At 35.5% G+C, this 23728-nt stretch overlaps 1 protein-coding gene across 3 annotated transcripts in view; it reads left to right on the top strand.

Annotated features, from left to right (window-relative positions):
• The window catches only part of AKAP6 (A-kinase anchoring protein 6), a 287672-nt gene that overhangs the window by 71105 nt on the left and 192839 nt on the right, over window positions 1–23728 (top strand). For all 3 annotated transcript variants that reach the window (XM_026849466.1, XM_026849464.1, XM_026849465.1), the window contains one exon: window positions 21036–21287. In XM_026849466.1, the coding sequence (XP_026705267.1) occupies window positions 21036–21287 (252 nt within the window). The remainder of the gene's footprint in view (window positions 1–21035; window positions 21288–23728) is intronic.

Below are 23728 nucleotides of genomic sequence, written 5' to 3'. Positions count from 1 at the left end.
GTAATAGCACGGCTCTTTTACTGTTTTGTTTACACTTCACAATTCATTTTAATCAAAATGAGGTTTTGTATTTTGCAGTAAGCATTATTACAAAACAAGTTTCCTGGAAGAGGTGCAGACATCAATATAACAACATCCTAGAAATGTATCCAGCACGATCAAATTTTAGCATGAGAAGTAATGGATTTTGTTTAACTTCCTTTGATAAGTTAATGACCATCTAAATAGGTTTCTATATAGAAACATGATAAACTCCTTTTATCCAAATGTACTCATGTTTTCCTTCAATGAATAAACAAAATCAGTGAAAAATATGTAAGATAAGCTGAACTTGAAGCTCAAAAAGAGGCTGGTTATGTGAGCTGGCACCTAGCCTCAAAAGTATCTGTGCTCTGTTTTAAAAATCTCTCTGTGTGCTTTCCCTTTTTTATTTTTTTTTCTTTTTTTCTTTTATGAAGTCCTATAAGGATTATTCATGCGTAACACATACAGCTGTGCACATCAAACCCTTGTAAGAAGAAATGTGAAATATGCAACAAAATACTGTACTGATTTTGTGTGTGGGATGAATAAGTGGCTGACAGTCCATTGAAGCAGTGATAAGACCAAGATTTTTGTATGCTGCGTTTCCCCTAAGCTGTTTTTTCTGTTGCCTTGGAACAATGTGTGCATTCATTTAACTGTGGAATAAAACTGTTTGGTCTTTTGCAGTTTCATTTTGCTGCAACTTAGATGGACTGAAAGAACAGCTGAATAACTTGAAAGGTCATGAATATTGGATGTAACAGCTGTTTCCATTAAAAAAATTTGAATGATGTAATCCCATTGCCTAGAAATGTCTGGAATGTGACAATCAGTCACTTGGAATAGGAAAAGGAAAACCAGTTTTAACCAGCCTTTCATTTCCTAGGAAAGACCATGTTTAGAGTTTTGCATGATTAAATTCTTCAGGGCAAAAGTTAAAACTGTCATTTGTCTAGCTATTTATTCTCTATGAAATATTAGAAATGCAATTTAGAAAAATAATTCCTCTGCAGTAGCCTTACTCAGCTTTTGGTTTTTCAGGAGGATGATGAAATGTTATAACAGAGAAGTCTGGCTCCACTTAGAATCTGTCAGTTACAATATATATATCTCTATATGTCAACTTATATTTTGTAATGATAACGCATTGAGGATTTTTTTAATAGGATACTAAGCTTGAACAGTGTGAGTGAAATCTGCAGCTTCATCTGTTTTTGGCACACTTTGCTAGAATAAATAGGATGCCAACATGTGTGCACTCCAAGCAGCCCCATCTAATTCCTTATTTTCTGAAAGAAAGAATTTGAAAATGTAGGGAGGAACAGATTAAACCTTTAGTCTCTGCTGTGTGCAAATTGAAGATATGCTGCAACAAAGGGATACATAATAGCTATGAAGTGAAAAAAATTATTCTCAGTGTTTTTCAGTTTAAATGCCAGTAATGAAAATGCCAAAGGCAGTATTCACTGATGTTTTCTTTATCAAAAGGAGAGGTTAATGTCTATACTATTTCTCTGTGCCTTACACAGGTGCATTTCTTCACACATTTTTTTCTGAAGACATTAAATAAATGCAAATACATGAAGTGGGACCAGCACTTGGGACAGATTTGTTGTTAAACTTCATTTTTTAATTAAATTACGATGATATACAGACTGCAAAAACTGTTATGTTAGAATTCATGTTTTGTTTTCAGTCTATTGGTTGCTTCTAACTGATGTGTTTTCCTTTTTTGTTTATGAATTAGGGGGCTGCTTAGGGAAAATTTTAGGGGAAATTATAAAAATATCAGTCAAGTGAAACGTCATTAAGTTTGAAATTCCCGCTCTTGTATTTAGACTTGTTCATATTACCTTAAGAGAATAAAACCATCCTATGACATCTTCAAACCCACAAATTGAATTTTATCTAAAAATTGCCAGAACAACATAATTCATCCAACGTTTGTCTTGCTACCCTTTTTGAATTATTGTGCGTAAGTCTTTGATATACTCCATGCATAGCCATACTTGTGTGTGTTAGTAAATACCAGGTAGAAGAGAGATCTGAATTTTGGTCTCTTGCATCTTACTTGAGAATCACAGAAACACAATAGGCTGTAGAACTTTTTTTTTTTTTTTTCTTAAGCATGCACATTGAGTCCCTTATTCAAACTGGTTGTCATGAGACAAAGCCTATTCTGCTTTGAGAAACTTTTGCAGTCAAATTGTACACAGATTTCTTTGCAAAATATTGATTTTAATTAATACTTTTTCTAGTGAAGATTTATTTAACTGGAAATCTTGAAATTAGCTTAACTCGTGTTACCCAGCCCTGTTTGCCAAACTCATAAAAGATCAGGTTGGTTGCAGATGAGGGCTTCATTCTTAGTCTATTATGTAGGCCCTATAGTTGGTAAAGATAGTACAAGGGAAAACGTGGGAATTAAACCTCAAAAAAAGTATATAATTGAAAAATGTTACAGTGATGTTACAAGTTTGAAATGCGAAGCCTTTTATATCTTATTTATGTTTTTTTTTTCTGAAAACCTCATTAACAAATAAACACACCCCCCCCAATAATTCCATTTAGCCTGCATAAATTAACCCATGAGCGATGAAACTGATCATGAGTGTCACTTCACTGAACATTTGCATTTTACCTAATCCTTCTAAAAGTATTTGTATTTCAGGGAAAACATATGACTCACTCATTAATTCTACCCCTGAGTTGTTTTCCTTACTCCCTTCTCTCTTTCAATCTCCAGCATAATTTGCTGAAAATGTGCCCAGTTGTGCAGAGCTACTAGCAATAAAGATCTTTCAAAACATTTATGATGAAACCATCCAGCTTTGCTGAATTATCCTCCTACCATGTAGTGTTTAATATTAAAGAGTCAGATCATGTGGATTATTCTGCTTATATTTATTTCACCATGGATTTATTCACGAACTTTACAGTTTTTCTGGTTAAGATGGTAGTCCATTTCCAACTCATCAGTAGACTATGTGCCTTTCTCACTCGACTCATCTATAGCTCCCTCCTGGAACAGGGATTGCAATCATCAAGTAAAATACTACCTAGTAATGCAAACGGTATGCTGATACCAGGAGTTATCTGGTATATAACAGGAAATTGATTTCCTGCCATTAGGCAGGTATGAATCAAGTTTCAAAGAGAGAACTGAGCCACTGATGCCCAGTTATATTTTCTCTGCATTTTACAAACTAAGTCCCAAAAGAGAGGAAGCCCTTGCAGGTTCATAGCATCTCAAGATACCATGCCACTGTTGCATATAAACGCAATCGAGGTTTTAATTAACCTTGGAAAATGTATTTCATATTGTAAAAAGGATATAAACCTACTGTGGCCTATGTGTCTCCGTGTTTAAGTACTAGAACTTGATGAAAGCTTATATTTTCCCCATGGAAGAAATAATATTTCTGAACCAGAATTATTTGAAGCTGGAACAGAAATAGTTTGCAACTGAAATAATTTGAAATACTTCTGAGCTATGGGGTTTTTTTTGTGGTTTTGGTTTTTTTTTTTTGTTTTTGTTTTTTTTTTTTTTAATTTGGCCACAGAGCTTCCTATACATTGTTCTAAATAACTTGAGTAAAACCGGGTAATGCAGTTTAAGATATAATCTTTGAGCACAGAACAAATAACTGTAGCCAAACCTGGAAATGCTGCTTCAGTCAAATTTTTCTCCCCTCTGCTCTGAAGTCAGTAGTCCTAATCTGATATTTTAATAAGCACTGAAACAAAAGAATTACCTTTCTGGTATTTTTCCTGCCATTTTTGACTCAAATTGCCCTCATTTTTTAAAAAATTACTGCTTATTCCTACAGAAGTCAACGTATTTATATGTTCAAGAGTTGATCTAAAATGGAGAACACATCTATGTAAATGCAGATTTTGTAATTCCCAGGTTTTAAAAATGAGGATGTTTGAGAGAAAAAAAAAATCTTTTTTATTAACTTACGTAGAGTTTTTGATGGCTGAGGCTACCCTGCATTAGCAAACCAATGCTTTTATGATGTCTTCAAGTAGTTAGGTTATGTTATTTCATAAGAAATCTTCTCTTATAAATTAATTCTTCTGAAAAAAGGGGATTGTGTATCCATGACAGTAATGCATTTAGGAACTGTACTGTTTGTAGTGACTACAATATCTTTCTGAGTGTTGACCATCTCAAAGGTGTATGAATGGTCAGTTCACTCAAAAACTCTAGTTATTAATCTTGTGATATATTTGAAGACTCTGCTTGGTGCCTATATTGTATCTTAAATTTTGCTATTTAGGATACCTGTAGCAGTCAGCTTGTTGCTAACTGTTTTGAATGCCATCTTAAGTTGGTATGTAACTCAGGATATATCTGACATTTTTAAATGAAGACAAAATGAATTTATGTTGTTTACACTATTGTTTTCTCAGTATTCTTAATTCTGAAAACTACATTTTGCCTCAGGTAAATTTTGCTACAAGACCAAGGAAGCAGTTTCATTGTGATTAGTGATGTGTAGAAGTTACTGCACAGTTTGCAAAAGCAACAATTTTTCTTGGTGGGGATTTTTGTTTGGTTGGTTGGTTTTGGGTGTTTTCATCCTTTATTCTCACCTTTAAAACAAATATCTCTCTTTTAATAGTGTTTCTCATTGTGGTGCTTTCAGAAAACCTTGTTCTGTGTGTATGCACACACATGAGCTGGCTGACCATTATAGCTCCAATCTGGGGCAGTCAGAGGAGCTATTTGTCATGGTTCCATCTGTGAGGTTAGATCTGCCACTATGGGAAGTATGAGGATGGGTGGGAACAAGAAAGCTGATCCACGGACAAAAAAGAAGGAAGGAGGGGGGAGGAATGAGAATGAACGAGGAATGAGAATAAACAACGAATGAGGGTGTGGAGGTTTGACTGAGCCTTTTGACATGACTTTGAAATAGCCAGAGAATTCAGAAGGAATCCAGGGTAAATGAGGGTTACCAAAGGCCTGTACAGAAGAGGGAGCCCTTTTCAAGATAACCAAAGAGAAAGTGAAAAGGTATTGTTATAGAATCCAGCTGTAATAAGTTCAGCTCCTAAAGTGATTTTCTCGTCCTGTTCAGAATGTTATAGGTAATTATTACAAATGTGAGCATTACAAGAGTAACTGTTTTGTAAGTGATGAATCACTCCAGTGAGGAAGTCATAACTTCCTATTAATACATTTGTTCCAAGCATATGATCTACCAGGTCCTAAAATAAATTCTAAGGTTTGTAATATTAACCCAGCAAATATTTCCATTCCATCTGAAGCTTAAAAACAAAAATCAAAGTACATTGGGGGTCAGATATTTACTTTTATCCTATGGGTCTCTCCTCTCTGAGATCAGTTTTATGGGGTTACCAAGTGACCGATGTTATACTAGATTCCTTCCTGTCATAATGCCATAAACATTCTGCTGGAACTTAGGTCAGCACTTAAAATAACCTTGCTAATTGCAAGTCTACAAGTGTCGGCTGAAATTTCAGTTAGCCACCATACAGCAGGTCTGAATGCTGAGAAATCACTACTGTAGTTCAGAACATGCAAGGAAAGAGCAGACAGGCCTAAACTTGATCTGCACAATAACACAGGTAGAGACAGCAGACTATTTGCTATATTTCATGCAAAACAAAAGCTGTTGACTCTGCACTGAAGATGGATTGGGTTACAGATCATCTATGGCTTACTTGTCTGTCTTTTAAACAGACACTTACTTTCTGAATTGCTGGTTTCATGTAACTCCTTTAACTGAGGAAAGGAAATGGGACAGTCTTGTTTTTTGCAAAGCTGATACCTGAAGACTCTCCTGCCAGTATAAATGAGGTAAGACACTATTAAAGTGAAATATTTTAAAAAAACGCTAGAAATGTCTAAAGCAACAAATTATCAGTGCTTCCATTTTTTTTTTTTTATCAATAAAAGCAAATTTTTTTAATTGGTTGGTTTTCAACTTCTTTAGAAGTATTGCATAACCTAAATGTGTTTGAAATAATACATTGCATTTCCTGTGCACTGTAAATCTAACTTGAAAAACTGACAGATCTTTCTCCCCATGGGTGTAGATTTCTAACATAGAGAAAAGTTTGTTCAGTCTCTTTCACTCCCTGTTCAACATAATGGAAAGTTTCTGCAATCACAATCATAGGCTTAAGCAATTTAAATCTTTTACTTCTGAAAGTAAAAAAAGATGTTTGTCATGTGTAAAGCTCTTAGTCCCATGTTTCGATGAGGAGATTACAGTTTTTTTGTGTGTGCTGAAGTGAAACTTAATGCTCAACCTTCTCTATCCCCTGAGACATTACTCAGCTAACTTTTTATAGGTCACAGTATAATTAGAAATAGTCACTGTAAGATTATAATTACATTACTTTGGCTAAAACTTTGACCTATATTGTGAAGAGATGTGTTTAGTAAAGGCTCAGGAAACCAACAGACTGAGAATAATGTAAATAAAACATGGAACTTCATCCATGTACCTAGATTTTACTATCTTTATTAGAAACTTAGTAAATTCTGTAGCTCTTCATAGGGAGACTGAATGTGACATGAACACTCTGATGATTATCATATTTGCATTGGTTTAGGAGACCTTTTTCAAAATATTCTGTGAGCTGTACTGTTTCCAAAGGCCCTTTGTTTTATTTTTGTTCTCAGCTCATCAAATTGTGTGTGTGCCATGTCCTGAGGAATATGTTCAGACTGCTCAAAAGTATCTCTTCTCTCTGCAAAATTGGTTCAGGAATTTTTGATTAGTCAAGACTATTTTCTTCAAAGATTTTCACTGGAATAAAATAATAAAGCCTTTTGACTTCCCTGAAACAAAATTTGGCACTGCATGGAAAATTGTTGACTGATGTAGTTTGTACAAAGTGTCAGAAGAATGGGAAATCAGCCATAGATTATGGCAGCAATTACATCTGCTGTTTGGGTAGAAATTTCTCACTGATTTTTAAAAGGTTTTTACTTTTGCTCTCCAGCTGCCCATGCATCAGTGGGCAATTGCTCTTGTTCAGACTTTGCTGGCTAAGCCAGCTAGAACCTTCATCTCTATAATGGCAGTCGTTGACATATTCTTCCCTAAAGTGCTATTTGTGGAAGTTTGTTTTAAAGCTCAGAAGCATCAAGCAGTGGAAAATTCTGCTGCAGCTGTACATGCTTAGCACTAAACCAAGTGCAGTAGGTGCTTATTACATTAATATTATTGCTCCATTTCTTATCCTTTTCTGAATGTTGTTTCAGATATTGAAATGTATCAGTAAAGTAGGAGTCGGAATTCTTTCTGCTCCGTATAAAAAGGTCTAAAAAAATAATTTTGCTCTTCCATGGGTATGTCTATATTACCATTTTAGTTTGGGTTGAGAGTGTGATTTTGAACTGCATTTGCTGTTTATCTACATTCAGCACTCTTGGGTTCATGCTGGAGAGCAGTCTCTGTGTGTGCAAATTGCTTGCTATTGCTCAGTCTTTGCCAACTAGTAGTTTCTTTTTTAAATTTTTCTCAGTCCCTTTGTCTCTACTTATTGTTGTCACATCTACAGTGATATTTTATTTTTCATTTTGTCTGAGTTGATAGTTTCTTGTGCAGATAGGTTTTGCATTTAATGTATATGTGATTGCCTTGAAAGAAAGATAAACTTAGCTGGTATAGTATTTGCCTTTTCCGTATCTATTTCTCAGAAATTAGTATTTCTGGTTTACTTTGATTTTGCAGTATGCTCATCTCAGAGACAAAATCAGAAAGTTCAGTTTTGATTATTACCTGAATTTTATTTTAAGTCTGCAAAACGGAATTTACATACCGTATTTTCTATAAATTCAAGTTGAAAATCTTCAGGAGAGATTTTAAAAATTCTGTTGATGCTCCTAATCTCATTTGAAATTGTAAAAGCCATAATGGGATATGAACAGTAATGGAAGATTTTAGAAATTTTCCATATGGTGAGCTTCAAAGGAAGCTACAGCTAATGTTTTGGAAAAGGGTCATTACAACGAACAATTTTGTCATCCTTTGTGCTCATGCTTCAACCTCAGAGTGAGATACTGCTCTATTCATTATGAAATATGGCCTCCCCCTGTCCTTTATTAAGAGACCTAAACAGTCAGTATAGGTTTTAAGATGTCTTCTTGCTGGAAGTTAATTTATACTCATGGCCATGAGGGCTCATAATTTTCTACTTAATATATTAGTATTTGGTTAATGTATTTTTGGAGAGCAGGATATTGAATTATAGGCAGCGCTAGTATTTTAAGAGAATGTAGAGGGGATATATATTAGGTTTGACAGACTTGCTGTTATCAATACTATTTAAGAATTTCTGAGCTGACCAGAAAGTTTCCTATTGGCTCAGTGTGATTCAGTTTCTCACAAAACTCTTGATGAAGTGCTGAAAAAGTCTCTGTGAGGAGACCTCAATATTTAAGAGTGTAATAAAAATAAAATGATTATTTAAAAATATCAATACTTCTTTCATTTTACTCAAACTTGCCAGTTATTATGCCAGGATTGGCTGATATCCTGCTGTGGCTTCTCAGGAAAGAGAAAACAGTTGCAGTTTTTGCTTGTTCTACAGCTTAATGGTTCTCCTGTTTTTTTTTGTAGAAGATGACCTGCATAGAAATATATATTATACAGTTGAAATGTGTTGGAAATATAAAAGCTACAGAATCCCCTAAGAATGTAGGCTTTTGGGGTGTATGGGGGAGCATGTTTCTTGTAATCCGTTCCAGACTACAAATCAGAATTTTGTGGTCAGGGCTCCTGCAAGTCTTTTTCTTGCCAAGCTTGTCACACATACAGTCATGCTATCTTTAGCCTACCAGTTAGTCAGTCCCTCATTGTCCATGGGCATTTTATATTACCTGTGCAAGAGGCAGAGACTTAGCCCAGCTATCTCTGCTAGGCAGTGTGAGTCAGGCTTTGGCAGGGGTATGAGCTCAAGTGTGAGACGATGAGAGTACAGTTACTGTAATTCCAGGGTCACTTCCAGTCCAGCGGCAGTATGGCCACTTCAGTGCAGAGGGAAGTTTGTGAGCAAAGCTAGGTCTCTGCAGACCCAGCTCAGTTGTTCCAAGAATATGGAAATATGAACACTTGCAATTCGATGTACTTCTTACCTTCTTCCCTGTCTATACTTCAGGCTGCCACAATCCAGGGATACCATGCCATTTTGTGTGAATCTTATTACCTGAGAAAGATGAAAGATTTAACTTGGTGTAAATTCAGGATTTGATTCGAAGGTAAACTGACAATGACTCTTTTTGCAGGCAATAAAATATATACAAACACATAAAATACAGAAATATGCACTTGAGGCTTGAAGTCACTTAGATTCACTAGCTTCCACACAGACAAGTCCAGCTATTGAACTTCAAAGGGTTAGTCTGCAAGCCCGGGCATGGCAACCACCTTTCTTTTTCTCATTGTGCCTGCACAGCGGTAGCAGTTACACTCATCACTGAAAGCTACAGTCTAGACAAAGATAATTTATGACTTTTCTTCGTATGGCTAGAAAATAAAATGACATATAAAGAAATGCAAAGCTCTTCATAGATAAAACTGTTCTTTCTCTGTCAGCATCAGAAAAAAATTTATCTTGCCCAAAACCACAGGTCTTGCTGTCTCACTTTCTTAAAGATGTGAACAACACTGACTATGAAGTGCTTTATAAATCAAGTATCTTATTCCAGTTAGCAACATGTAATAAATATATTTGCCTATATATACATATGTGTATGTATAAATGAATAAATATTTAAATACTGCTCATTTCCTGCTTCTTTCAAGGTACTTCAGTCCTACTGTGTAGTGGAGTATTTCTCAAGCAGCATCAACATCTTAGAAGCCATTACGTCTGTCAGTACTTTACACAGGAAAGTTGTCTTGTAAAGCTAAACCTGTTAGGAGGCACTGTTAGGAGAATTATCCTGCTAGAGCATAAGCTGCCTTCTCAGAACTGTTGCACTGGAATATGCCATATATTAATGTGCTGTTGGAATCTGCTATATAGTCTCGTAACACATTTCTAAATTACAATTACAGTGCATTCAAGTGGTTCTATCTATAATATTATGTCTAATTTTAAAATTAAATATTTAGTTCTAAATACAGTATTAAAATGCTAACATCTGGCACTCTCAATCTTATAAGCAGCCAGAGCAAGCATCTGTTATTAATGACACTGAATTTTAGGTTCCTTAGAGCTGATTTAATTAGAAATAAGTGCTTCATTGTGTCTATTGGATATGGCAATTTTTACTAGATTATGTTAGAAGAAATGTGATTGAAGTACTACAGATATTGTATAAAATCTGAGTTTTGATCATTTATTATTTATACTGTATCCTCTTTACATCTAAATTGAAAAATCAAGGATATTATGGACATGTTTTTGTTTGAAAAGAAGATGCCATACACAAATCTTTAAAAATATATCTGTATTAACCAAAAACCACCTGTGGGATGGCAATGAGATTTGGAAATAATCAGATAGTACAAACTACTAGATAATGTATGTTAATAGTTTTTATATGCAAAGTCTCTTGTAAGCATTTTGATACTTGCCAAAAGCCAATTAAAGTAGTTTGGATGGTTCAGTTAGCTTTGGATGGCATGCCAGTCCCATAATTCCAGGTTTCCAATTTAGTCTCCATTATATTCCTTCTAAAAAAAGCCTCCAAAAAACCTACAGTATTGTTCCTTTTGTGGATGTAAATTAAGTCTTTGCTTATTACATTTGAGACAAAACCAGGAAGATTATCTGTGACCTACATTGTACCTATCACAAACTAATTAGGAATGATTTCTAACATATTGTCTAATTAAGAATAATAATACAGACTTTGATTTGCCTGCTAGAAGAGCTCTTTCCATAAGTAAATCAACAAATTCCATGTGCACTTTCAGAAGTGAAATTAGGATAAAAATCTTGTCCATTTTAGATGTCTAAGATTCAATCTTCCAACTTCTTGCATTTTTTCTAGAATTTGCTCTTTTATTTCTTCTTTCATTTAAGACTAAGTTTGTAATATAGGAATTTAAGCTTTCTACCAATCTTTCAAATTGTTCTTCCTGGATATAACAGGTGTGGTTTTTTTGGTTGTGGTGTGTTTTGTGGTTTGTTGTGGTTTTTTTTTTGACTAGCACCGATATGTATTCTAATCCTGACTCTTATAAGCGAGTGAATGATACCCAGTGTGAAAGAGGCCTCCTGGTACGCTGGGTAGGTGGTAGCTGTTTCAGACTACTGGAAGTGCCTTCATATGTTTAGAGTGCTTTGTAATTGTTACTAATTTATTGAAGGATCTACAAGAGCTTTCCAGCTCACTTCAACACTTGTCCTGGAGAAAGGGCAGGAAGGTCACAAACAGCAAACAGCATGCAAGATAGAGTATAAGACTTCTTTTCCATGTTTCTGAACCAAGCAAAAAAATCTGTGATCCCTGTAAGGCTTCATGGATTAAATGTTAGTTTTCATTGAACAACAGAAAAGGGAACAACAGTGCAATAAATAAAGCAAAGTCTGCTAATGAAGAACAAGAGAGTTTGTGTCCTTTTTGCTGTCTTCAACAATGACTGATGAAAAATAACTTCAAACACATTGCAGAAGCTCTTGGAGGCTTAGCTGCACTGACAAAACAACCACATCTCTTGAAAACTTCCTGTCATGCTATCAATTTTCATTATAGAAAACCTGGCACAGATGGTAGTTCTTCTCTTCTGACCTGATCCAAAAGAGAAAGGAGAGCACAGTCGTATATTGAGCATTTGACATGAGAGTAAAGAGTTTCACCATCCTTCATCAAGTTCTGTTATAGCCACTAAGCTATAGTCACAAGAGAGTGAATGAGGTTAGCATTTTTTGGCTTGAGCAAGTCAAAACATTTTCTTTAAAATTTTTCTCTTGTGTTCTGCATGTCTATGCAGAAGGACAGAATTTTTCTCCTGTGCAAACTTGCAGTTCCTTTTATGTATTTATTCTGACATCTTATGTTTCAGTAGTTTGTTGCTGCCTAAAATACCTTGTGCTATTTATGTGGAGTTACACTTTGTTATTTGAAACTTCATTATTTCAAGAATGAGACTTCTTTTTCTCCAAGAAATTTTTCTCTTTCATCTGAACTTTTCAGGAGTATCTGATCTTCGCTGAAGACCATAATTAATTCTATTGAGTTTAATAATAAGAATCTTTCCGAAGAAGTCTATAAACTGAAAAATCTTTTAAGAGAAATGCACCTACTTTCTTATATAAACAATAGAGATTGGCTTATTAGAAAACAGAGCTCAGAGGAAGATCCTATGGCCCTGCAGAAGGTTTAAAGAATTCTTGAAATTTTCTTGTTCTGTCTCAATTCCAAATCTCCTTCAAACTTAAAATGTGGAGAGAACAAGAGTGGGACATATTCAAAGCTGAGCTGTCAGAGTAATAGTTTGGCTGCATAAAAGCTTTGAAAACTCACTGTTTTCAGAAGGATAACCATTTGATTGAATTACCGGTGCATTAGCACTGAATTCTGCTAGTTATTTTATATTGTAAATTATATTGTGAAAGTTCTGATCAAATATGAGAAGCGGTTTTCTTTGTGCTTCTTCATGTAGCTGATATGATTGTTCATCACATTCAATTTTTGTATGTCTTGCATGAAATGATGGTAGGAGTTTCCTTATAGCCAGTTAACTGCTATCTATGCTGAGGTCAAAACCTGCCTAGTCCTGGCCAGGCTCCCAAGAGCAGGTTGTTTTAGCTACAGCAGAGTGTATGTGTTCACGCTGAGTAAAACGTCCTGCCATTTGCATCCTCAATTTTCATTTGCATGTTGTAATTTGAACTTGTTAGAAATGCCTTTAACTTCCATTTAGCGTATACGGCTTGTAGAATGCAAGAAAGTGCTGAGTAAAGACAGTAAAAAAAGAAGCAAAGTAGTTATCTAGACAGGTTCAAAATATGTCCTACTAGCTCCATTACTGTAGAAAAAGTAGAGTTATGTGAAGAGATCTACAAGATATTTGAAGGACATTTTAATAAGTCTTCACTCTTCCATTTCAGTAGATATGAATATATAATACATAATGAGTATGCTTATGATAAAGTTACCTCATCATTTTTCTCATTTCTTTGTGATCTTAAAGGATCAGTGCAAGATAGATATATCTATTATTATCATTGTCCAATGAACAGGCATTTGAAAAATGTTTACTGTTTTTCAAAACTGGCCTCTACTACCAGTCGCTTGACTAGGTTTTCATATGGGTTTGGGTTTTGGTATTTTTCTTTCTTGTCAGAAGTAGCTAGAATCAAAGCCTGCCACTATATTTGCACAGTTCAGTACCATCTATCTTCTCGCATGAAAAACTGCTCTAGCATACCTATACGACACTGTTTTCTAGGGTGCTGTACAAAACCAGATTTCAGTGAGCACAAATGTTTTTCTGTTGTTTTAATTTTTCTTTACACACTATTTTTTAAAATTTAGGAAGTTAGGCCTTTATAAAAATCAGTATGCTTTAACATGCTTGAAGTGGATAAATGAAAAGTTGTATGGTTACTCACTGGAGAAATGTTATATAGTGTTAAATTTAATGGGCAAAGTCTCTGAACTCTGTGGGCTTGGCTGATTCTGTGGTATACAATGATGCATTTCTTCTGAAGGTTTCAAAGAGGTTTCAGGTCTTAACTTTAGGCACATTACATAGTGGAAGTTCAGGAATATGAAAGCAAGATTGAGCTGCAGATGTCACATCACTTCCCATACCAAATTAGTTGCCATATACAGTTAGTACATGTGGTTTCGTACACAAATTAAATTCATGCATCAATTTTACTGATGTCAGGAAGATCCCAGAAATGGCTAGCACAGATTTGTTTACACTATACTCTTTCAGTACAGTTCTGAGGTGCCTCATGTTACTGCCATAACTTCTGTGGTTCTCCAGTTTCATCCCATCCCAGGCCTTACAGTAGTGTTTTTGCACATTAGCTATCTGAAGTGTCCTGGGTGGACTAAATACCTTCTTACATTTAAGAATCTAGCCTGTAGTGAATCCTGTGACCAGAAAGTCTTTTTACATTAAAGTACTGATTAAACTTAACAGGGGAAATGAACCTTGAAAGAAGTCTGCCATCCCCTCCTGCAGAAAAGGCATAGGCTGCCCTAGGTTTGTAAAGCACTGCATCTGGTCCTGGAAGTAAGCTGGAATAGCTTCCAGCAGCAACTGCCCTGCTTCTGGACAAAAGAGTCCTTTTGCTTCTTCCCAGTAGGTCTGATCCTTCGGCCCCAGCAATGGCCCATATGGCAGAACAAATGCAATTTGCCACAATCCTGAGATAGGAGCTTCACAATTCACATTTCAGGCATTGTTACTTATCCTGAAGTGCTTAGTGAGTGCTATCATATCTTACTCCCTTCTTCCTTTCTTCTTGCTCATTTTCCTTGCAGATTGATAGTCAGCCAATATACGTGCACAAGAAACATCCTAATAAAACATATCACATAAACTACTAATGAATTATTACAGAGCAGCTCCATGACTCATAATCCCAGACAAACCATTACTGTTTTAGCAACTCTGTCAAAGAACTGGTTATTTGACATCTACCTCGCATTATTTTGAAGTACAGGGATATAAGAATGTAACTCACTGATTCCTCACATACCAGAACACAGCAGAGACATGCCTACTTAGAGATCACCAGACGAGGTATTATTTTCAAAACTTTTTTGACAATTTTGTAATAGCAATGTTTGCACAATAGGAAGTGGATCATCTTTTCTTGCAAGTGTGTCAAGACAGCTAGGCTCCTGTAACACTTGAAAACTCCCATTGAAGAAATCTGAAAACAGGGATATCTTAAAGATAAAAAAAGAACATTTTTTCTACAGAGAAAACACTTCTGTCAAATTAATAGATTTTCCATCTTCCAACAAGTTTATGAGAATTTTAGCAAAAAGTAAAATGAAGATAACTTACTGGAATTTTGCAATGATGGAAATGGTGCTCACTTATAATAAAGTAAATTAATCAAAATAAAAACCAAGCTGGGAAAGAGAATAATCTGCTGAAAAGGATGGTGCACCAGAAAAAGTTACTATCAGTAGTGTATAATCATGCGGGAAGAGCAGAGAAGCTTAGTTTGAGGACGTGTTTTTAAGCTGTTGATGTCAGCTGAAGACAGGGTCAGTGATCTTGGAGCCCTCCTGGTAGCTGTTTTCCTGCTGCACTTTGCATTCTTGACCTGGTAAAATGTATTCATTTCCCCAAGACACTGAATGCCACAGCAAGAACAACTACAGTACTTCGGCACTTGAACTCACTTTCTGGCAAACTTGTGACTCACAGTGAGTCTAGAGCTTTCCGTGGCAGTAGATTTTGCTTAGTCGAGCTCTGGATATTTCATGTATGGTTATTTTCTTTAACTTGTTTACTTAAAAACAGCTATGAAAAAGATATAGTAGCACTTGCTCTTAAGGTTTCACCAATAACCCAAAATATAAGAGAACAATTTTATCCTTATAATAACACTGTTTGGATGTACATGCAGGTAGAGATGAAAAACTATTTCTCTTTGAGAAGTCAGACTCCATTTTAGTGGAAAAATACCTTTCTGAAAGCTGCAAATCTCTGTTTAGCAATAAACCCCCCTTTCTTTTGTGCTCTTTCTTTATATAAAAACATAAAAGGGCAGTGCAGAGAGTGAGTTTAATTCATAATTTTCAAGGGCATTTTAAAAAAAATGAATCTGAACGTTCTTTGGCAGATATTCTATTTTTTTTCTGAAGAGAAGAATTTATACATTCTTATTGGAATCTTTATCTTCTGACAAATTAAAATGCATTTAAAATGAAAGGCTAAATAGAAAGACATTTTCTTAAATAATAGATTTTGTTTTGCGTGAATAGTAGTCATAAGACTCAATGGCAATCTGTTTTCCTGCTGAGGTTTTACTGCAGGATCAAAGAACAGAAATCTGCAGTACAGCTTCTGTCACTGATATTAACTCTAAAGCAACTTATCACAACCTTTCATCTTTCAGTAGTTTCATGTACATCTTACCAGAATTTCTTGAAAAGCAGAAAAAAAAATTTTTAAAGTTAACATGAAAGCTTGGTTTTCGTTGACTCTTGACGGTTTGTTTATGCACTTTGTCTACTGCAGTGTTTGCAGTTCAGGCTATTTTAGTTGATGTGGAGAGCTATGAGCAGGCTGATGGATTCAGCAGCTGCAGATTACAGGATCAGCTGTCTGGAAGACTGAGTGAAGTGGGCAGTTGGCAGCCAAATGGGTACAACCCCTGTAGCCCAAGAAATTCCACAGTCAGTGCTACAGGATAGCCCATGAGAGGATGACAAAATCTTTTAACACCACTGTGAAACTGTGTAAAAATAAAAATGTCCAGTGGATGTGTGAGATTAATGATTACAAAAAGTTGCTTTGGAAATGGTGCTTTCTAAAACTCGGGCTATAATAGCTTCTGATATGAAACCACACACTGATAAAATGGTGAAGGATTTCCATGCTTATATTTATAGGCTGTATATTATTGACATTGACCTGGAACTATGCCTGTTTAGAGATAGATAAATGCTGTTTTCTTATTACTTGAAAGTACATGGTTTATTTTATCTACCTGCCATTTCTGGTAAGAGTAACTGGCACTCATACAGCATTTAGGTACTGTCTTGTGATACTGCTGTTCTTTATTTATAAATACAGAGTGTAAAAAGGGCATATGACAATGTTCTGCTGGTTTTGCTCTATCTAATGCTAAATCACCTGCAAGGAGTTAGGAAGAATGAGGACAATGAGGCCATGTTCTACCAGGTCTTGACATTGAGTAAAATTGGGAACTTACATAACATGACATCTTTGTGCTGTATTTGAACTCCATTAATTATTACAGAACATTATTAAATTCTTAGCTGTTCTACATATATTTATTTCATTTTGCTGAATTATTTGTAAATCTAGACATCAGGTGCAGTAGTAAGAAAATGTTGCACTATGTGATGCTAACTGGATTTGACATGATATTGTTTTCTCTCAATATGCTGTTTTGCACCCAGCAAGTGTAAAGATGTAAGTAAATTAATGCTCTCTGCTGAGAACTAATCAGCATTAACTTATAAGGCAACGGTTTTCTTCATAAGAACGGATTTCTTCATAATCATGTGCTCTTGATAAAAGGCTGGCATTACCCTCTACACAGTTATTCTTCTGTCCTTTTTTCAGCCTTTTCCTTCCCACCATCATATGACAGTTAAAAAACAAGGAAAGGGGATATCAGTAGGAGACTAAATTCCTTTTTTCCAAACTTTATGTAAGATGGTCTTCCCACAAACAGAGATCTAATCCATTTTATCCAGGAACATGGCCTGTGGTGAAATGAAAGCCAGTTCTTTTGACAACAGCTACAGACTCAGCTTGAAATGGAAGTCACCCATCAAAACAATGTTACATGCTGCAGGAATGACAACTCCTAAGATTTTTTTTTTTTTTAAAGAAATACCCAATAGACTAATATAAGACCGTGTGCCATACATGCAGGGCCTGACATATCAGGGACTGCTGATCAACTACTAGCTATCACAGAAGCGCTTAGTGCATGTTCAGTAAGATTGTTGCATTGACATTACCGCTCTTTAAGCACACAGTATACCCAGCCTACTCTTGCCTGGCTTCAGACATAGAGTGCATGTGCAGGTGGACTGCACAGCATGTATGTATTATTGAACTGGACATAGTGAATTTGTGCATGCACTGTAGACATTTGTCCAGGACTTCTGGACATTGAATAGCTGGAGCTATTAATAAGGGAGTTAAATCACTGTCTCTGTTGCAAATTAAATCAGACTTCCTGAATGTTTCAATCAGATTTTCATCTAATAGGAAAAGGAAAAAAAAAACCCAACAAACCAACAGCCCTAAAGTTCATATTATGTCAAAATACTTATCACCAGAGTTAAAAATCCTTGCTATTCTTCCATGAAAGTAAAGGGAAGACTATGGTGACAGTTCAATGCTCTACTAATTCCAGGCCAGAAGGGAGAAGGAGCTGATGATAAAGCCAGAAAATGGAGATCAGAGTTTATATATTATGAAAAGGTATGTAGGGATTTAATTTTCTTCCTGGTTCATTCAGCCATTCAGAAAATAGCTTTTTGTCTTTTGGCCATCCACTCTTTCTAAGACCTAAATTCTTTAAGAACTGGTATTTTGTTTGTCTCTGACTGAGATGATCGTCTTATAAGTTAAGATCAGAGTATGTGACCTTCACTTGGATATGGATGAGGTCAGCCTTGGATTCTCTCCATATTACTGAAACTGTCAAGAGCAGTTAATTATCTTGTTAGTACATAAAGCATTTGGCTGCTGCTATGCTCACAGTAGCCTGTAAGTACTTCAGACTTTGCTTTTTAAGGAAAATGAGCAATTTCTAACAAGAAATTAAGAACATTTCTGTAAAAATTAACAGCATACGTCCTTGACTGTGCTTCTTTCAAACCTCTAGTGGTGTGGAGTTTTTCATTTCAATACAAAAATTTCTACATTGTTGTGGAAAAATTGTCTACTTCAGAAATCTGAGATGCTTTAGTAGGTGATCAGCTAGTGTAATGGTAGATCAAGAGAAAACTTGTTTGATGTGTTGATCTCAACTCTTGATTTAGAGTATTATCTAGATTCATTAGTCAATATTTTAAATACATTATCTAACCATTGTTATGAGACACTTGCTCACTGTTAATACTTTCTTCTCATGGCTTCGTGTTTTCAGCATCTTTGCGAATTCTAGTGGCAGTTGAATTCAGCATATACTTTGTGTGTGAAGCTGGAAAATAATGAAAACTTGTTTTGCAGATTGACACAAACTTAAGCTCATTCACATGGAGAGTCTAAAGATAAATTAAATATTTTTCTATAGATTGAGTCTAATTTACAAAGCGACAGTTACTAGGCAACAACCTATTTTTTAATCCCTGAAATTGAAATTAAACTACTTTATGGCCAAGAGGAAAAAGACACAAACAACACTGAAGAAGTGAATGCAAATTCAGTCAAACTAATTCACTTCAAATACTCTTTAAAACATTTGAAAGAACATAGAAATACAGCTACCCTTTTCAGTCAAGTTTCAGTTGTAATTGAATAAATGGATAATAATAACAACCTTTTTTTAAAGCTCGGACAGTGTTTTTCTGAGAGTTTTAGCTTCATCTGTGTGTCTGTAGAATTATATTGGCACACTGCCCTGGTAAGTAGAGTGTCCATTTGCTTGACTGGAAGTGTGTGGGTATTTGAAGCCCTGAGCACTTGCAGCCCTGCACGTTGCTAGGCGAGACTGTGTGTTGTGTTTTGTATTTACAGATATAGATGCTGGTTGTCACAACAAAGGGACTGAGGATAGAGGGAAAGAGATACTGCCTCTCTCTCAAGGCCCATTTAAACTCCAACATTTTGTGCTCATCTCTGGCATTTCTGAGAGCTACTCCTGCAGGGGACTTCATTTAGCTGTCAGTGCTTTATTAAAATGAGTAACTACTGATAGCACTCAGCAATCATAGCTTCTCAAGGGCTAATATTGTGCTGTGTGTTGTAGTAAAATTATTTAATATTATCTAGGGATTTGATTTTGGTTTAATTTGTTACATACATACAGTTACATATTTAATAATTTGGCTTTACTTTCAGACTGAAGATGTCAAATCTGAACTGTTAAAAATTACTGTACTGTATTATTAATTGAGAAAGAATCAGCTTTACTGTTTTTCTTGTTATTCTACTGCTGTACAAAACCACGAGAGTATCATCAGAGACATGTTTCATTGTAACTATCTGCTAGAATTGTTTCACTAGCAAATTTGTAATTGATCAAAATTATGTTGTTTATTCTCACTTTCACTGATGTTATGTATAGACTAACCTTTACCTCAAAAGGACATCTCTGAAGGTGTAAATGAAAATTTTATTTTTTTTTTTTAAACAAATAAACTTTGGATTTAAAATATGCTATTGTTACCTTTAAATATATGCCACAGATGTAGGAAAAAAACCTTGTAGGGATCCAGTGCAAATTTTTTTTTCAACATTTTAATCGCCTTCCCTTACTTGTTTATAATAGCCTTTTTACACATAGTTTTAAAACAGAATTGTTATGAAGCAGTGTTGTTCACTCAATAGTATATGACTGAATATTCTTTAGTTCTGTGACAGGCTTTCATAAAGAAAATGAAGACTAAATTGTAAAGGTTTTATACTGTATATAGCACAGTTTAGGAATCTGGAACATTAATTGCTAAATTTGGAGGATACCATCCCATCGAAACCTTGGTTTTATAACCTGGTGACTTTATATTGTCTTTTCTGCTTTCTCATCACAACTGTTCATAGCTTCTCTGCTTTCCCACTTTATTCTTCTCCACCGATCTTCTTTGTTCAATTCTGAGTCCAGAACAAGACTATGCAAAGGTTCACACCCTCTCATCACAGCCATCAGCAATGGATCTCAGGAATAGTTTATCCACATTGAGTCTCTCCCAGACTTTTGCCCTACTTAGCTATAGAGGCTAGACTGAAAGGTAAATTCTGTCTGAAAAAATTTTGTTGATGGTGGCACAGATCAGATTCTTTGTCTTTTAACTAGAGGGGAGGAAGCAGAAGGAGAGACTGCCTGTGGCAATCTTATCACTTTCATTCCTATTGCTATCTTATAGGATGTCAGTGTTAGTTTTCTGTTTCTGATTCATGTGATCTTGTTGTGCCATCCTTTATTGTGCGCTGTCTCTGCACTTACCGAGCAGTCCTGCCAAACAGGACAGCTGCTGGTTCAGTTGCTGTGGTATTACCATAAATAAATTTCAAAAAGAAAATTAAAAAAAAAGAGATCTCTGGATGTATTAATTACATTATCTTTCCTCTCTGAAGCACTCTATTATGCATTTAATACAAAGTAGATGAAAAGTAGAGCTGACCCATGGAAGGACCATGCCTAAATACTTTATTTTTCCATTGCAGGATATTTGTGAAGATATATCTGATCACGTTGAACAAATTCATGCTTTACTAGAGACTGAGTTTTCCCTGAAGCTTCTGTCTTACTCTGTCAACGTGATAGTCGATATCCATACAGTACAACTACTCTGGCACCAGCTACGTGTTTCTGTTCTGGTTCTGAGGGAGCGTATTCTCCAGGGACTACAAGACGCCAATGGAAACTACACCAGGCAGACTGATATTCTGCAAGCGTTTTCTGAAGAGACTAAGGAGGTATAGTAACTAAATTAAATTTTGAGAATTTCATCTGTATTCGAAGCACCTCATCCATGTTGCACATTTTAAATTTCTAAGATGACAATTTTCAGGATGGCTTACTTGTCTTCTAGGTATTTTGCTAATTTTGTTTCAAGTGTCTTCAGTTGATATTTGTTCTCATTGAACCAAATTAAAGCAAGCACTTTAAGGTCAGCTTTCAGAGTGTCATGCTAGTGGCTAGCAATGTTTTCTCCTGATTAAAATATTTTTCGTAAAGGATTGGAAACGAAGAGATGCATCTGGTCTGGCCACACATGAATTTAACATTCATATCCAATTCAGAACTCAGTTTTTATGTGCAATTAATTATTTAATGAAAAGCTTAGACATTTCCCTTCTTGCATACACAAGCCTCAAGCTTACACGATGTTTTCTAAAACTTACTGGGCTAGGTCAATGTTGCTTTATAGCAGAGAGGCTGGTCTTTAATTTGTTGGAGTGGCAATTCTGCAATCTGCCTCTAAACAGTCACACATTGTGTCTGAGAAACAATGATGCATGAATCATACATTTTTTTACTCTAACAGGGTGTGAAATTCACACACATGTAAATGGTTTGTAAGTCTGGATTCATTTAACTAAAATGCTTTTTCCTTCGAATTCATCATTACTAACTTAACTTAGAAGGACACTACTGGCCTAATTTTTAAAACTGAAAGATGCACATTCTATTAACATGGTTAATAGAAGATACCCTAGTGTGTAGAGGATTCTTCATTTGCTGTAGGTCCTCAGATTAGGATAAAATGCTTTTGTTAGGATTAGATACATTTACTGAAAAAGACCTCTAGATCAATGCAATAAGATTCTGTGTTACAGAGGAAGTCAGAAGTCTCCTAAACATGTCCTGAATTTCAGATCACTCAAGTTTAAAGAGAATGTGCATATTTCTCTACTGCCTGTTAGGTTTTATATTTGTTTCTGGCACAACAGAGTAGGTGGTCCTGAAATCAAATATGCCTAGGCCCACCTTCCGCACCCCCTCTTCCTGATGTATACATACCTGGCGCTTCATATTCAGTTTCTTCTTTACTGTTGCTCGTAAACCTTTTCTGGCAAGTCTGAAGGAAACCCACACTCGCCTGAACATCCAGAATAGCAAATTAGGGTGAAGTCATTATTTTATGACATAAGCATGGTGATTTCAAGACATAAGGAAGGGCAGATTCAGATACTAAGAAACAGGAAATGTCCCATTTGGATCTGATTACAACTGCTATAAAAAACATCCCTCCAATACAGAGGAGGGCTGACTGGGGAAGGATAGATTATTTTTCAGTGGGGAAAAAACATGTTTCCCGATAGGCTTATATGGTAATGAAAAAGACAAAATATCCTGACACGATTGTTTTTTTCCACCCCAACAAAAACATAAGTAATATTTGATAAATTTAATGGCTAGCAATAGCAGGGACACAATATTAGTATTAAGTTTCTGCTCTAATGCTTGAATAGGTTCCCAGAAATTGCTCTGTAGTTTTTAACTGTCAGGTATTTATTCAAGCTTTTCATTGAGTGTAATGGTAGTGAACTTATTTGACAAAAATAAATAAGTAAGTAACATGTAATGTAGAGACAATCAAATCTACTCTTATATACCTTTTGTTTTCTGGTGTTTCTACCATATTCTTTCCCAGACAAGACTATACTGTGGGACCACTTATGATATAAGTACTATCTTTTAGGGATTTTCATGTATATGTGAATGATGAGACTGTTTGAGCAAAACTAGAAACCTTTGTCTATATACAGATATCCTTCCCTGAAGAATCATTCTCCTAATTTTCAGTACTCCTTGGGAATTATGAACCAGGATTGACATTTTTTTTTTTTTTTTTTTTTTTTTTTTTTATCTTATCCTGAGATTGAGAAGTCATCTGGTTTGAAATTAATAGAAGGACTTTCACACGCAACAAAGATTTCTACTTTGGAATTCCATACTCTAGGACACTTGGAAGTGAAAGAAGTTAAAAAAATAAATGTGAAAACTAATTAAAGATAGGAGAAATTATAACCTCCACATGAGGAAGTCCCTGTGCTGCTCATTGGTAGAATCTGGGAATGTGGGTAGAAATGTTGTGTGTGGAAGGGCCATGTATGTATACCCATATCTTACAGCTCAGCTAGCAGAAAATGGTTAGAACTGATGCAGAAGCATGATACTGGGCTAGACTGAAATTTGATCTGAACCAGTACAGCAAATGTTATCCTTTTCTGTAGACCATGAACCTATCATTTCACAAATGTTTGGCTCAATTCTTAAGTCAGCTGTTTTCTGTGTAATGATGAAGAGCGGCTTTGGCTGCCAATGTTAACTGAGGAGCTCCATGGAAAAAGTGACCTGCCAAGGCTTCTTTTGTGTTCAGTGAGACAGTCTCATTTTGTTAATATTCACT

Source organism: Athene cunicularia, assembly GCF_003259725.1.
Source record: "Athene cunicularia isolate RWA chromosome 5 unlocalized genomic scaffold, athCun1 chr5_part1, whole genome shotgun sequence".
NCBI classification, from domain to species: Eukaryota; Metazoa; Chordata; class Aves; order Strigiformes; family Strigidae; genus Athene; species Athene cunicularia.
Note: the sequence above shows the minus strand (reverse complement) of the source record. Positions and strands in the feature narration are given on the sequence as shown.